At 37.5% G+C, this 16,607-nt stretch overlaps 1 protein-coding gene across 1 annotated transcript in view; it reads left to right on the top strand.

Annotated features, from left to right (window-relative positions):
• The window catches only part of LOC131047703 (exocyst complex component SEC3A), a 160,303-nt gene that overhangs the window by 74,634 nt on the left and 69,062 nt on the right, over positions 1-16,607 (top strand). Inside the window, exons 7-8 of the mRNA XM_057981502.2 lie at positions 1,369-1,486; positions 1,716-1,820. Coding sequence (XP_057837485.2) covers positions 1,369-1,486; positions 1,716-1,820 — 223 coding nt within the window. The remainder of the gene's footprint in view (positions 1-1,368; positions 1,487-1,715; positions 1,821-16,607) is intronic.

Genomic DNA, 16,607 nt, shown 5'->3' with positions numbered 1-16,607 from the left:
AAAATTGGCATTGCCGAGATTACTGATTTCAACATTAAAATGCGACCGGCCAACGTGAGCCATTTGCTTTTCCAACCCTCTATTTTTGCTTTACAACTATCAATTAACCCTTTCCAAATCTCGGTCTTACCAGCTCCAGCAAAGAGCGGCGTACCAAGAAACTTCCCTGGGAGATGTCCAATTCTGATGCCAGAGAGTTTGGGAATGACCCTTTGAGTGCCTACCTCAGTGTGAAAAAAGAATATCTCCGACTTTTGCCAATTGACCTTCTGTCCAGTGGCCCAGCTAAATCTGAATATGAAACTAATAATAATTTTTTATTATATAAAACAATCATGGAATACTACCATATGCTTTAAAATTCCTTCCAACATGGTGTAGAATCCCTCCTCTTCCTGTTCTTCTTGCTTGTTCTCACCTCTCTTGCTCTTGCAACACTTCATTCTCACTCTTTCACTCCTTCACTTACTCTTTTGCTTCTCTTCAACCTTGCTGTTGAAATGAATTTGTGAGTAAAAATGAAGATTATGGGGTGTTTAATAGGGTTTGGAAAGCATTGGTGGGGTCCATTGGCCATTAAGGTTCTAGCTTGGGCATTGGTTCCAATAAAAATTCAAGTTTTTTATTTTGTTCACTTTTTGGGCTTGTCATATGTTAGAGATGGTTGGGTGTCCCCGCTGTCCCAGCAATGTCTCCACAGTCCCTACGGTGTGGCGAGGGGACGTCTCCCCCAAGTCCCCTTGTCCCAGGGATGTCTCCATCTCAGAAACATGCGGATATTTGTTTTTGCGGGGTCTGGGGTGGGGGCGTCTCCATGGTTCACTCATTCCAACTAAACATCAGAAAGTGACAAAGGTGTCCTTACTATTTTTATTGGCAGGATTTGTTAAGTTTTTTCTCACTTTTTGAGTGCCCTGTTTATTCTTAAAGCATAAATGTTGTAAACCCAATCCTTGGCTGCTGAAGTGGTCTTGATCAATGTTAACTTGTTTGATCTTAAGTATCCTTATTGTTTTTGGCTTGTCATTTGAGAGTTAATTTTAATTATGAGTCACCAAGAGAAGTATTAAGTATCCGAACCTATAAATAATGGTATAGGTGAAGTGCCATATAATTAACCCGAGTAATAAGATCTCTGCAGTGCCTTAATGGCTATATGTTGGTCTCAACTTTGTGGATATAGATTTTATAAACAATTCTGTCGGAGCGGATTGCATGCATCTCAATTTCTATTTATTATAATTTTATTTGTATATTTTGCTTTTGTGGAACTGTTTGGAAGCCGGTCCCTTTTTTACTGTTCTGAAAAGTGAATTTGCTGTGATATCATATAATAAATAAATTGATCTTTGGTTTTCTGTAAGACAGGTATGTCCTGGGAATCGATGAAGCTGAGGCATTTTCTGAACGTTTAAAGCGTGAACTACTTGCTTTGGAGGCAGCCAATGTGTATGCTATTTTGGAGAGTGAACCTTTAGTTGAAGAAGTAAGTGTTAACTCTTGGCAAACATTATGATGTGAATCTTTTGTCAACCATGCAAAATTTATTGGCTTTGATAGTTGTTTGTGTATTATGGAGCTCAAGCATGGAAAAATTCAATGAAACAGTTATTAAGCATCTTTGGATAGTTTTTAATATTTTACTGAACTTTGTGTTACCTTTTCTTAATCTCTATTTGGAAGAACTGTTACCATGATTTGAGACATGTTTTCAGGTTTTACAAAGTCTTGAATCAGCTATGGTTTGCGTTGAAGACATGGATGAATGGCTTAGCATCTTCAATGTGAAGCTGAGGCATATGAGGGAGGATATTGAATCGGTAGGTTGCTTGGTATTTCCAATGTTTTGTGTTGAAGCTTCATCACCATTTTCGTAGGGTATTTGCAAATACTACCAGTATAAAACAAACTGTTTTACATTATGTTATTTTTGTACAATTTAGTATGATTTTTGCCCTCCTTTAGAATGAAAGGTTGCCAGATTATGCTCTAACCTCTGTTCAGGGGTAAATATATATGAACTATAGTGTGAAAATGATGAGTTCTTTTTGGTTCCATTTTGCTTATGCTCGAACAAGATAGTCCATTATTTAGATTCTAGTCTGGCATCATTTCTTTCAATACTTTTATCCTTGTATTTCTGGATCATCTTTATCACTTCAGTTATCGACCAGAGATCTCTGGTTTGTAAGGACAAGATAGAGATATTACCCCCAGGGTTGTGTATGCAGTCAATCAAGCATTCTGCAGGGAATTGTGACCATGGGATGAAATTCTCTATGCAGTTTGGATGAATAATAATATAATATTAAACTGATTGGGACCATGTTTAAATGATTGTGTCACAATGACTGAGTGATGTTTGTGTTGTGACTAAGCATTATCATCTGCAATAAAAGGATGCATTACAAGCTATAGAAGTGTTGGCTTAGGTGGCACGTTATATATGTTCATCAACCACTGTCAATGCAAGGCAATGTTTGGTCATCTGTCCTCTTTTATTCTGTGATTTTGTCGAAGCTTTTTTAATGCAATACAATGGTTGGTCTTCAATCTGTAGGAAGAGGGACTCAATTTTAAAACCAGTGATGTTTTTAAGGAAATTTTAGACCGCCACTTTTTACTATGACTTTGTAGTATGACCATGGATTAAAAACTACCTTAGAATCTTTAACTGTTAGAAACCACCCGGTTGGCTTTGAAATGAGCAACTGCAGAACTACTTTTTGTGTCTGATTTGTTGGTCTGCATTGTCTTACATTTGGTCAATAGTTTTCAAGGTCATTTGTTGTGCTGTTTTTAATTTAAAATTGACTTTAAAATGTGTGAAATTGTTGAACCTGTCTTGTAAACCCGGAGTCATTTTTATCATTCAGTACAAAACATTGTATTCTTCAAATTTTATTGTTCTTGGTGATGGAGTCTGGATTGGGACAAGACAGAAAGTCCTGTGATTATTTGGGTGAAAACATTACTGCTCTTGTATTGTAAAGCCCTATAGGCATTTGTGTTTTAAATTTCGAATGATGTAGTCTCCAATATTTAAGAAATTTACTATTTCCTGTTAAAGTCCCAGATTTAAGGCAAGGTAGAAGCCGGGGGAAAACTTATATGGTTCTTGGGGGCCCCCCGGCTGCGGCATATGATTCGGCATCTACTTAAGTGGGAAATTTGTGTGATAGTCTAGATTGAAAGCCCATATTTATATTGCTTCACCCATAATTTTTCTTTTTAAGTGTTTCTTCCATTTTGATGCAAGTTGTTTTCATTTAAAGAGTCATTATGGAATCTTTCTCTCCCATGATTTTGGATGTCCTACTTGTGGGTTTCAAAAGTGTGATTGCATAGCCAGCAAAAAGTACTTCACAATGCATCAAACGAGATGCGAATTGTTGAAATTTGATGAAGGCATAGAAAAATGACTTGCTTTTCCATTTAGGACCAAAAACTAAGTGGGGGAAGTTCCCAAAATGTGTGCTTTGCAAGTCAGTCAAATTTCAAGTGGCAAGGGGTTCCGTGGGCATGCACTTCGCCTTGGCTTGTCATCTCCAAAAGCAAACCTTTCCTTCGGTATCAGCAAAGTGTTTCATTGTTAGTCATTCAAGGTTACAGTGCTCAATAGGAAAAAAGAAGAGCAGTATTGGAGGGCAATCTCAACCTAGGGTTTTCTGGTTTTCGGTTTTTTCCATTGAAGAACAGAGTTTTCAGTGTTTTTCATCATTTTCATAAACTTTTTCCAGGATGCCATCAAGGGTGTTGGAAGGTTGTTGTAGGTATTTTTTGATCATTGTTCTAATCTCAGGGTTTTTCAAGGGTGATTTTAAACTTTTATGAAGGAATTATAGTAAGACATTTGCCTATGGTTTTGCTGATTTGAAAAACACATTACAATAATTACTCAAGCCACCCCGGGTTTCAGATTTTTGGTGCAGTTTTGTTAATAAAGCCCTAGGGTTTTCAAGGTAGGATTTTTTTAATATTTTTGTTAAGATATTTGCAAAGGTTATTCCCTGCTAGGGTATTACTGTCATCCATACTCCCAACAGTTTTAAGTTTGGAAACCTAGGGTTTTCACTTTTCAGCTAGTACATCCATGCTCAAGCGCCTAGGGTTTGATTCTAGTTTTTAGCATATTTTCAGTTATCAAAGATAATTTAGAGCACATTCAGTCAAGCATCCAGTGTTTTAATGATTTTCTTAGGGTTTGTAACAGTCCTTTTCAGTAGCTTTTCATCATTCAAAGTGCAAAAAGGTGAATTGTCAGAAGACTTAGAACTATTAAAGTAATATTGTAATATTTAGCTTAGAATGGTCATTTAAGTTGTTTAGTTAGTTTTTAGTAACTTTCTATTTTGTAAGTTAGTTTGTTAGTATTTAGAATCTTTCTATTCAGTCTTTAGTTCTCAATCATTTCCGTTATGGAAATATCTTCAGTAATTGCTTATGTAAGTTTAATTCGCTAATCTCGACAACCCAATGCACAAAGGGAGTACATAGTGTATTCATCGGACTTTCAGATTGGAATGTGCTCCCCTTGAAGTCTGGCATATTATGAGGAGTTTGACAATCTAGAGGCTCGACATGTAAAGAATGTGTATTGTAATGTTTATCAACCTTCTGGGGTGGCAGTCTCTCCCCTCTAGGCTCAACATAGTGGTGAAGCCCAACATGCTAAAGAGGAAAGCATATTACTTGTCAAAGGCGTGATAATATTAATGCTTGATCCATCCCAAGGTTTGATAATGGTGAAAAGTCTTTGTGAAGGGAATAGAGATGAAAGCCTTGGCTTTTGTTGGAGGTTTGAAGATAGTAATAAACTCGATCTATAGTTCCACTAGTTTTAATGGCTGGCCCAAACACTATGATGCCATAAAGTGCTAGAAATTAGCAGTGGTTCGAAAGTGTACAAGAAATGAATATGTGACATGAAAATTGAGTACCAAATGAATTGGTGCATTTCTTCTCCACTCAGTCCATCTACTTGCCATCATTGCAGGATCTCTTCCAGCTACCTTGTGAGCCTCAACTACCACATTGAATTCATTTGGTTTCCTCTTCATATTGGGTGTTCGCTTTGGAGAGAGTTCATTTGGCTTGCTGATTTCAAATTGCTAGTGTTAAAGGAGGTTTTGGGTTTCATTTGGAGGCGATTGGACTGTTGCAGTTATAGAGCCAACAATAAGAAGATATTGTAGGAAGCTTTAGGGTTTCGTTTTCCAGTTTTGGGTAGTATAATTTTGAGATTGCATTGATGTGGGTTTGTTTCAAAATCTTTAATAGAATCACTGTAACCTTTAAGAATGATTGTAACTAGCGGATCCAACCCAAGACTCGAACCTAGGACCTTCCATACGCTGTTGGAGTGCTCTACCACTGAGCTACTAGCCCCTCTTGGACCAGTCCATCGTCGGTCCAGGTGTGGCTTATTTCCAATACCAATAATGAATCCTGCACCAACAATGTAGCAATATGTTTTCTAGCCATAATTCATTATCAAGACTTAACTAATTCTCAATCCTCCATTTGAATCTTGTGAATGCATCATTACTTTTTGGAACATTGAAATTATCGGCTTCTTCAAATATTACTAGTTTAGTTATATTTCAAAAGATCTTTCCTTGTAATGCTAACTCCATTCTTGACAAAAAAGTCAAGCAATGCATCTCATCATGTTTATTAGTCTTGTGGATTTTGCACTTTCCTTGTACTGCAAATTTGGACAAATTCCTAGGATGTAGTTGTGCATTCAAAGCCCACCAAAGCTGAAGAATATGAAATTGATGATCCTGACGGCGACAAGAAACATGAAACTGTTGCCCATCCATTGAGATTTTTTTTTTCTTTTTTTTTGATTTTCAACATAAAAGAGATTTGGCATATCTCAAATTTAGCTTTTCAAAGCTCATATTGGTTCCAGCTTGCGGTAGATTTGAAAATGAACTGTCTCCTTTTTTTTTGCAAATTAAGTTGACGATCCAGCGTTCTCGGCTTCCCTCTTGTGGTAATTCTTTTGTGGGGCATAGAGGATAACTGCTCCAAATATAAGTTGATAGGTTCCAACGTTCGTCATTCATGCCCTCCTAGTGTCAATTTTGTTGATGTGTTTTTAATGACATCTTGGTCACAAAATAAAATACTCAGTATTCTATCCTCTCTTGAACAAGAAAACCTCAAATGCTAAACTTTGTGATCAAATACGGCAATCCTAAGGTTTACAATGCGAACGATGTGACTTTATGTTGGATAGACTCAATGAAATGATGAGATATTGCTGGTAACACAAAGGGACTTACACTTTGCTGGAACTTGGAATACTTAACTAACTTGGAAAATAAAAGACAAAAGTGACTAGGGTTTAGAAAATCTAATCTAAAATCCTAACGATGCAAGAAATGATTGCTAACTTAGTGAAACCAAACCAAGCTTTGCTTCGCCGTGAGGAAACAACTACACAAAAATGGTGCAATCTCCTAAGGGTACACAATTGATTTTCAAAATCACTTATGCACACCAACACCATGAACACTGAGCATAGAGCAATTGAAGCTAAGCTTTCAATATGAGTTCAAACTAACCATGCATTGCAATTCACAATCAACAAATTCCAAATGGTATGAACATATAGGCTCCACCATTAATCAACAACAAGATCTTCCATTCAACTAATCAACTCCATGCAAACAAATCTAAAATTTGAGAAGTAGAAACCATGCAACATGTTGAAACTCATACAAAGATTCACCATATCTTCAACAAAAATCGTGTATTTATTTTGACATTGTCTTGGCAACAATTTCTTGCCTCCTCCTACTACTTGTACTACTTTCTAAAGAGCTATTAACTTTTACAAATGAGAAGAGCAAGCCCTATATAGAGCTCTTGATTACAAATGAAGGGCACCGATTGATTCTAAATTAATGGCCAAGATAATTCAAAACGAACCCTAGTTGGAGTAGTTACAATAACCGCCACCTTATGTTTAATATCATCCAATGGGAAAATTACATATCTTGAATGTACGTCCTTTTGAGGGAAAAGGACCAATGAGAAAAATAGTTGTTACATTGAATTTAGTGCCTTGTACATGTATAGTTGGTGATGAGTCAAGTTCGATGAACCTGCCATGTTGACTTGGAATAACTTGATTGTTTGATGATGAATGTGCGTCACCTCATCATGCATATCTTGTAGATTTTCTTTTCTTTATCGATATCTCTTGATAGTCAACTCATTAAGCCTTGACGATTTGTGATGGTTCATATTCCCAAATTGCATCATCTTGATCAAGTCTCTAACTTTGATTAACTCTTTTGAAATTATCTACTTTCCTTGATCATTTCATCTCATGCCTTTGAAATTCTTTGTGATGTTTTGCATTTCTTCCCCATGAACATCTTGATTATCTTTGTTTTCTATTCTCCTTCTTGGAATACTTTGAAAAGTTCTTGACTTCATGTTGCAATCATTTCCTTTTAAATACATTAAATGTCCTTGATCTTCATTTTCTTATCCTTGTCGTGTGTGAACATGTCTTTTTTTCATTTGTTCGCCATCATTGTGAAGTTTTCTTCATGTCCTGAGCTAGTCCATTGTTGAGCAATCTTCCATTTTATTATCTTCTTTGATCATGCTGATCTTGTCGTCCTTCACATTATTGAGTTCCTTCCTTTGATCTTGGATTTCCAAGGAAATCCAAAGTCATTGTTGTTCTTTGTCTTCATTTTAGATCCCTTCTTGACTTGCTCTCTCTTACATTGTTAAGTTTGTGACATCCTCTTTGTATCTGCTTTCTCGAACTTGAACACCTTGAACTTGTCCTCTTTCATGTTGTGAGTCCTCCTTTCCATGCTGAACTTGTTTTCCTTTGCATTTCCATCTCCACCCTCGGAATTCTTCATGATGAGATATCTTTGGCCTTAATGTCTTTGATCTTCTTTTAATAGTTGCCACTCGCTTCTTCTTGAAATTGTTAATCTTCCTCTTGATATACCACATTGTAGAGCTTCTCACTGCTCACCATTATCTTCCTTAAAATCATTCCTGGAAAAGGAGAAAACCTTGTATCAAGGTAGTGAATGGAACCTTGTGTTGATTTCAGAATTCCTTAAATGAAATACAATGTAAAATACAATAAGATCATAAGAAAATGAAATTTCAAAACTTTGGCCATGTAATTCATCAGTCTTCAAAAGAAGCAACTCTATCATAAAACAACAAAAACAATTATACCTATGGAAGTGAAGTTTTCAGGTCTGGAAATGGTCAATATAGTGAAGGAAATTGCTTAAAGTAGAGTCTACATCCCTTTTGACATTTTTGCACGCTTGCTGCTGTTAACCTCTGGAAATTGGCCCTCAAACCTGATTTGAACCACCTTCTATGTCTGCTACAAAATTTGCTTAAATGTGCATTGAATTGTTGTAGAATTAATGACGAAATACTGGTCTTAATACTTCATTTATGGCGCTCCAAACTTAGGAACTGCAATTCCTCAATGAGGCCGACCTTGTAAATGATTCATGTTTATTTCAAAATCGAATTAACTGCTGTCAATTTGGCTTGCTTGAATTTTTGCCCGTTAAAATTTCAAATCTTTCTTAAGTTGACCAGCAAAAATTCATGTATTTTTTTCTTGTTTGAGTGATAAATTTAGGGTTGAGCGCTGCACATTTTGAAACAAACTTGTGCAATTAAATCAATGCGAGTTCTGCCTTTACTCAGTCAGATTATGCTCCTAATTCGCTGGGAATGATGTCTTAAATTGTGGAATTGAAGCTCCTTTGATAGCACTCCAAACTTGGAATTGAAAACCCCTTGATGGAGCTGACCTAAACAAGGTTTTAATTGCATTTCAAATTGAATACTTCATGTTGAGCTGACCTATCCTTTTAATACTTCCTTGGCGGGATTTACATGTAGTCCTTGACAAAGGGGAGCACATTTCCAAGTATGTTGTGGACAAGTGGGCGCTAGAGAAGAGGAGTTCTGGATTATAGGACTGATGTGACCTATAGTTCTGGATTATAAGACTCATGGGACCTATAGTTCCGAACTATAGGATGCAATCAACGTGTGGTCAAGGATTAGTTTCGGACTTGTGAGTGCTAAACAAGGATTGTTAAGGAATTCCAAGGGCTAATGAGTGGTAGACAAGGAATTGTGAGTGCTAAACAAGGATTGTTAAGGAATTTCAAGGGCTAATGAGTGGTAGACAAGGAATTGTGAGTGCTAAATTAACTTGTCCATGGATTGATTCCAAACCAAGGGCATACTTGAGGGGTTGTCTTGGACTCTTGAGTGCTGGAGCAAGGGTGTCTTGGAATTGAGGGCACTAAACCAATGTTTTCAAGGACAAGTGAACTTTGTGAGGCATTTTCTAGTGACTTCCACGAAATGGCTAAGGAAAAGTTAAGATTTGGAAGTGAATCCATGCTTGAGACATGGATTTTGCTTTTAATTTTGGAATTCCAAATTTGGACAAGGATTTCATCATTTTAATTTTGAATTCCATGTTTCAACGAGGATTACTTTGTGAATCTCATATTTTAACAAGGAATTAATTTTGAATTTAGGAATTCCCTGCTCCAAACAAGGATTGCACTAAAAAATTCTAATTTTGTCCAAGGATTTTGACGAAAATTTCTTGATTTTCCTCATTTGTCAAGGTCAGAAAATCTGACCTTGACAAGGAATTTTCTTTGTCTAGGTATCACGTCCTTGGAATTTCTCACCATTTTTCATACTTTGCATTTCAATTTTGAATTTTTTGACAATTATCCTTGACAACTTTTTTGCTACATTTTTTGCAAACTTGACAATTTTGACAATATTGACAACTTTTCTACTTTCATCCTTAATTATCAGTCTTGACGTTCGATCATGGATTTTAAACTTGAATCTTGAATTATTGACTTGATCACACCCTTAGTCTTGAATTTGGACAAATTGCATCTTCTTTCCTTGGAACAATTTCACACTTCCAATCTCAAGCAAGAAACGTTCCTAGGCTGGATGGTGGATTACAAATTCAGTCCGTATCCTAGACTTGGAATTCTTGACTCAACCTACCCATCCAAGGATGAACTTTGCACTCTGTTGTGACCTTTTTCACACATCACCCCATTGAGAATGGGGACCCTCTCCTTTCCTTCTTTCTGGGGTTTTTGTTAGTATCCCGTGGCCTTCCGCTTCAATTCTGCTCAGTTTTATCAAGTTTTGAACGGGTTGAGTCGTAAGGATTGAAAGTCAGTTTTTTGCAAGCCAAGTGATAACAGAGTCTAGACACCGTCAAAGTGCCTAGAAAGGCCAAAGAACGAAGAACACAATTGATTTGAACGAATTCAGACAACTTTCTATTTTTAGAAAGTTTGCTTTTTGCTTTTTCCTATTTTTTAGGAAGTTTCGTTTTTGGCATTTTTAGCCTGATCCCCGACATGGCTATTTTTAGAAAGTTTTCCCTATTTTTTAGGGATGTCTGCTTTCTGCTTTTTCGGATTGGGGACCTAGGGTTTACACTGGTACCATCGACTTGCATCGATTGTGATCAAAGTTTTTTCAAGTTTTGACCCAAAAAGCTAAGTTCCTATATTTTAGGGGTCATGACGCTTCGGATGGGTTACCTGAGTATGGATTTCAAATATAATTCTAATCTGGCGAAAAGTGAAGAAATTTTAAAGTTTTCCAAATATGTCTCTAAGTCTGGCTAATGGTGTTTAATGTTGTCATAGGAACTCCAAAAGTCCGCCCTCAAGGTACAAAAGCATGGTCATGGTCATCTCAAAGTCCGCCCTCAAGGTACAAAAGCATGGTCATGGTCATCTCAAAGTCCGCCCTGCTTTGCAATCAACAGCGCCTAAGTAAGATGAAGTCTGCCACATGCAAGAAGGTGAACTCCAAAAGTCCGCCCTCCAAAGGATCAAGCTCTACATGTTGATGATTTATAGCTTCGGTCGGAGTAATCTCATAAAATAATATGTATAAGTAATGCTGATTATATCATCAGTATGATTAATGATTTGTTGATATGAATATATACATATTAATATATGTAATAATAATAAGTGTTATTATTATTATATATATGAATATTTATATATACATAATTTATGATTGAAATATTAAATCATTAATCATGCTGTTGATAAATCATTGAGATTAAATTCATGCTAAATCGATAAGTAATATCGACTTATATTAATCACATTGTTTATACCAAATTGAATATGAGCACCGTATCTATATGATCATAAGTATCGATTATATTGATCAAATGGAATGATCAATATAAATCGATTCTCCACATTAATAGTTCGATATCATTTATCGCTGTGTATATCGACTATAGTCGATCTCCTTCCAAAACGATTATGTGAATCGTTACTTGCAGATATCAATGATAACCAATGATTATGAGAATCGTTAACTGTTGTTAATAGATAACAAACGATTATGAGAATCGTTGTCTTGCAAATCGGTTAATTGTTTCGGTATGTTGAGAGGCATCTCAATGAAGAGACATGTCTCCACGTACGTGGAGGCATGTCTATTCATCGACATGTCTCCACGTATGTAGAGGCATGTCTGTTCATTGACATGCCTATACCGTAAGATATATATTATGATAGAGTTCGATTCTAATAGATAAGTACAGTAATCGAAAGTGCAAGCCATTAGATATCGATCTCTTTCATTTGCAGTCCCGCAAATACTTTATGAATTAAGTTGTGTTCTCTTCATATAAGCAGCAACCTGCACATAGAGTTCATTGTCATATAGTTTAGTTGTGAACCAAGTATTAGAAATAAATTAAAACTACTCACATATCTAATCTGATCCAAACTTTAACACTACAAACTCCGCCCTATGGATGATGGAGAAGGTCATGAACTTGAAAAGTCCGCCCAAAAGGATGAGTGAAGATGCCTAACTTCACAAAGTCCGCCCTAGCATTGGAGCACAAGTCATTCAAAGTCCGCCTTGAAGCATGGTCATGGTCTCCAAAAGTCCGCCCAAGCAAGTGTTGTGAACTTGAAAAAGTCCGCCCTCCCACTTGAGAAGTGAGAAAGTCCGCCCTCAAGGTGCACAAGCCATTCAAAGTCCACCATGAATGGAGAGTTAAAGTGTGAAGAAGTGAGAAAGTCCGCCCTTAGGTGAGACAAGGTGCAAATGCAATGGTGCAAAAGGTTAACAAAGTCCGCCTTCCTACTTGGAGAGATGACCCCTCCAAAGTCCGCCCTACTCTTGATTTGGAGCAATGATCAGAGAAGTCCGACCTATGGAGATGAAGCCTTCCAAAGTCCATCCATGGTTCCTAAAAAGTCTGTCCATGATGGAGACTCACAAAGTCCGCCCTGATGTGCTAAAGGTATCAAGTTGAACGAAGTCCGCCTTGAGGGAGATTTGAAGACCAAGGGCGTAAGGTAAGGAAAGTCCGCCTAGAGTTATGTGAGTAAAAGGATCATACATCTAAAAGTCCGCCCTATGGATAAAGTAAAAGGTGCATAAGTCTCAAAAAGTCTGCCCTACTTTGCACCTAAGTTGGAGAAAGTCCGCCATATGGGAGAGATGGAAAGTCCGCCCAAGATGATGAATGGAGATGCCTAACTTAACAAAGTCCGCCCTCCAAAGTTCCCAAGATGTTCAAAGTCCGCCACGAGTAGTTAAGGTGTGAAGAAGTGAAAAGTCTGCCTAGGTTGCAAGTGAAAGGTACTCAAGATCAGAAAAGTCCGCCCCAAGAAGGAGAGGAGCCAAACAAAGTCCGCCCTTGGTCAAAGACTGTGGTGCCTAAGATAAACAAAGTCTGCCCTCCCTAGTTCTCAACTTGAGTAAAGTCCGCTTTGGAAGGCAATACAAGAGGAAAACTCCAAAGTCCGCCAAAGGTGAGGTGTAAGAAGTCCGCCCTCATGCGATAAAGGTATCAAGTTGAACAAAGTATGCCCTGCTCACAATTGAAGTCAATACAAGTCAAAGATTGTTGACTAAATTTGAAAATTGGAATATTCTGAGTGATGTTAACAAGATCTTGGAAAATGAGAACTGAGAAGTGAAAATAGAAAGTTCAATGTGGGATGAATCTTGCAGATTGAGTGGATTTCGATACTAGAAATCAAATTAGAAACTTTCATTCGAAACTAGATATGGATGACAATGCAACTCAAAATTAAATTAGAAACTTTCTCCATGAATATCTAAGACTGAAATTGAATTAGAAACATGAATTGGAAGAGTATCTGCATGTTTCTAATTATAAAATTCAACTTCAATACAAACAAGACATTCTTTCCTTCATTTTTACACGAGTTCGAATTCCAAAGGAGCTGACAGCATTTTTCTTGCAGGTTGAGGGAGATTTGAAGAAGTTTTTGCAGGTTCTGAGTTTGACTATCATTCCAAACCTTAGCATTCTCAGGTTTTGGAGTTAGACCAGCTGATAGAAGGCAGATTCATTGAGTTTCCTGAGTTTTTATTGAATTCCTTCTATCTTCTTGTCTTTTTTCTTCTCATTCTATCGAAGGTGAAGTTGGTTTTGAAGGCAGATTTATTAGATTTTCTGAGTTTTCTAAGTTTGTTGGAGGTGATTTTGACAGATTTGTCCAAAACGTCAATGACAAAGATCATCTTGGACTGAATATTCATACCTTCTTTCTTATTTTCCGCCTTTCAAAGCAAGTTGGATAAGATTTATTTGATTATAGACCTGGTTTTTGGATTAAAATCAGAATTTATTGTGGAGTTTTAGTATCATTTTCAAAATTCGTACATCTGGAAACTCCATGAAAGTAAAACTTCAACCACTTAGTCATACAAAGCCTCAAATTTTAAGTTTAAATTCTGATTTCTAACTTATGCTTCATATATTTTCGCAGATTCCGGTCGCAATGAAGTTTCAGGTGGATAAAGATTCCCCTCCAGAATCCAAGATGAAGTCTAAGTGGAAGCTGGTCGGAGACACGAACTTGGGGCATATCAACCCGAGGGAGTTCAAGAAGCGAATGTATGGTCTAGACAACTTGATGCCTACAACAACTGCCATAAAGATGATGAGAAATGGAATTGTACAGGCTGCTGGTTTTTTTCCAGCGATGTAGTGTATTGAGCTGGTAGTAGAATGCTCTAAACACTACAATTCTATAAGCCGAGAAATCATAGCACCTGACTGGAGAGTCTTGGCAAATGTCAGTGATGTTGCTATCAGGGAAGCTTTCCGCATCCCTGAATATCATAACCCTGTTTACATGACCAAGGAAGAAGCAACACGACCGTACCGGGATAACATTGAAGAATATGAGGCCAACATCAATCATCAATGGTTGGAAAAGCCAAGGAAAGGTGCTTCCAAGTTACCTAAGCATCTTATAAGAGCATATTTCAAGGAAGATATTGGAGATTTGATAGTCTTGTTAAACAGGGTCATGGGTAGTCCACAAGGTGCGCCATTTGAGCCTTGGATGTACTACTTCATCAATGGGATAAATACTGGAGTGAAGATGATTGATTGGGCAAGGATTATAAGTGATATTCTTGATGACCAATTGAAGAATTTAGAGAAAAACAGGACATTCTATATGAGTTCCTATCTGGTGTACTCTCTTGCTCGAACCTACAAATAGAGAGGACTCACCTGTAGAGGAGAAGTGGGAAATAAAGAAAATCAGTTTGTTGTTTGCAATTGCTACCTGCAGTTGCACTTAGAGGAAAAAATCCACTTCAAAAGAGTCAACGATGCATTCTTAATGCACATTACTAGGACACTCCAAGATGGTCTGCATCAAAGGCTCTCCCAGGAATCTAAAGATTTTATCAACAGATTCAGGCATTGGTACATCCAGTATCCTAAGTTTACTTATCTGAGAATTCAAGGATTCTCTGGATCTCCTTACAAGTTACCTGTGTATCCCACCAACAGGGTAGTGTTGCTTGAAGTTGTTAGGCAGCTGGAAAATTATATGATTGTTTAGAGAGAGAAGCAGAAGAAGGTAGGAACATCTTCTCTCACTATCGGAAATGAATTGGAGACATGTCCATCGTCACAGGCTGCTGCTAGTGTCGAAAAGGAGCTTGCTTGGTACCCATTCTTCCAGTATAAGGCTAGAACACATTTTGACCCTTTTCACCAGATGAAAAAGGTTGATGGAGAAAAATTCGAGCGTAGACCGTATCTCGAAGACTATTGGGTTGATGCAGCTGATAGTTTTGAAGTTAGAAAGAGATTGTGGTCCAGACTTCCCCTGAATTTGATTAGAGCAACAAAAGTATTTAGAGTAGTAGATCAGCTTGAAGATGATCCCGAGTTTGAGCAGCCTCACTTTGACAAACTGAGAAATGAGCCCCTCGCCTTGGTTAATTGGTTAGATTTTGAAAGGTCGGACTTGAGTGACCTTATGAGACCAATACTTGAATATTCGAAATGGTGGGCAAGTGAGAAGACAAAGGATCTTAAATCCAAGGGTACCAATCTCACATACGATCTCATGGGGACCAGTGAATCAATGTCTTCAAACCATTGTGTTTCGTCAAGTATTGGATCCAGAAAAAGGAAAGAACCCACTGAAAATTATTTGAGGGGTAAAGGAAAGAAAGTAGTCGGGGATGCAAGCAGAAAATATAAATGATGAGGGTCATTTGACCTTAAGCGCTACATCTGCTGCTCCAGTCAAGGCTACAACTGATGAACAAAGGATGAATGTTGATATAGGAGTAAGAGCTCCTTCCCCTTCAGTGGAAGAGGTAATGGAAGAACCAGCCTAAAAGCCGAATTCTGCTAGGAATGTGGAAATTAAAGAGCCTTAGTTTCCAAGGGAATTCCTAGACGATATAGTTACAGGACCAAAGGAAACAAAGGATAAGTTTGATGAAAGTGCCATGGAGCAGTCAACCATTCCAAATTGGCTAAAGGAAAGAATAAAGACTCAGGCTCCTAAAGAGGATCATTCAGAGGAGAACACAACAACATTGTTGGCTATGGTGAGTAAATCGATTGAGATAAGACCGCCCAAACCAGCCAAGAGATTCTCTTTAATTCAAAGAGATAGTGCAGGATTCAAAACAGTGCAGGTTGTTGTACCTAAAGAAGGTAAAACGCGGGACAATGTTGCTCCGAAAGATTATAAGATCACTACAGTAGAATTGGGTAAGCCTACTCAGGCTCAAGAAATCTAGTATTTTGATGATGCTAGCAACGCCCTCAAGGCAAGACTAGCGAAGGAGAAGCAAAAAAGAATGAAGGTTGAGGAAGAGAATCAACAATAATATGTTCAACATTTGACGAAACCTCTAGATCGAGAGTAGGTACCTGTTACTCCGCCCATACCTCTTCCACAAGAATCGTTAAAAGATTATGAAGACATGAAGGAAACCTTCAAAGAAGTGAGAGAATGGACTGTGGATGCTTCAAAACATGCTGACTTACTCATTGAGAACCTAATAGCAGCGCATGAATCCACATCTTCCTTATTGAGCAGAATTCAAGACATAGCTGAAGCTTGGAAGGATAGTGAGGATATTCAGAAGAGGATTATTTCATATCTAAAGGAAATCAGAGGACTTTCTTGGCAGCATCTTGTTAACAGAAAAGTCATCCAGCCTGGTGACCTGTATGATTTCAGCAC

This window comes from Cryptomeria japonica, chromosome 4 (assembly GCF_030272615.1).
Source record: "Cryptomeria japonica chromosome 4, Sugi_1.0, whole genome shotgun sequence".
Classification (NCBI taxonomy): domain Eukaryota; kingdom Viridiplantae; phylum Streptophyta; class Pinopsida; order Cupressales; family Cupressaceae; genus Cryptomeria; species Cryptomeria japonica.
The sequence above is the reverse complement of the archived record's forward strand: the minus strand, read 5'-3'. Positions and strand labels throughout refer to the sequence as shown.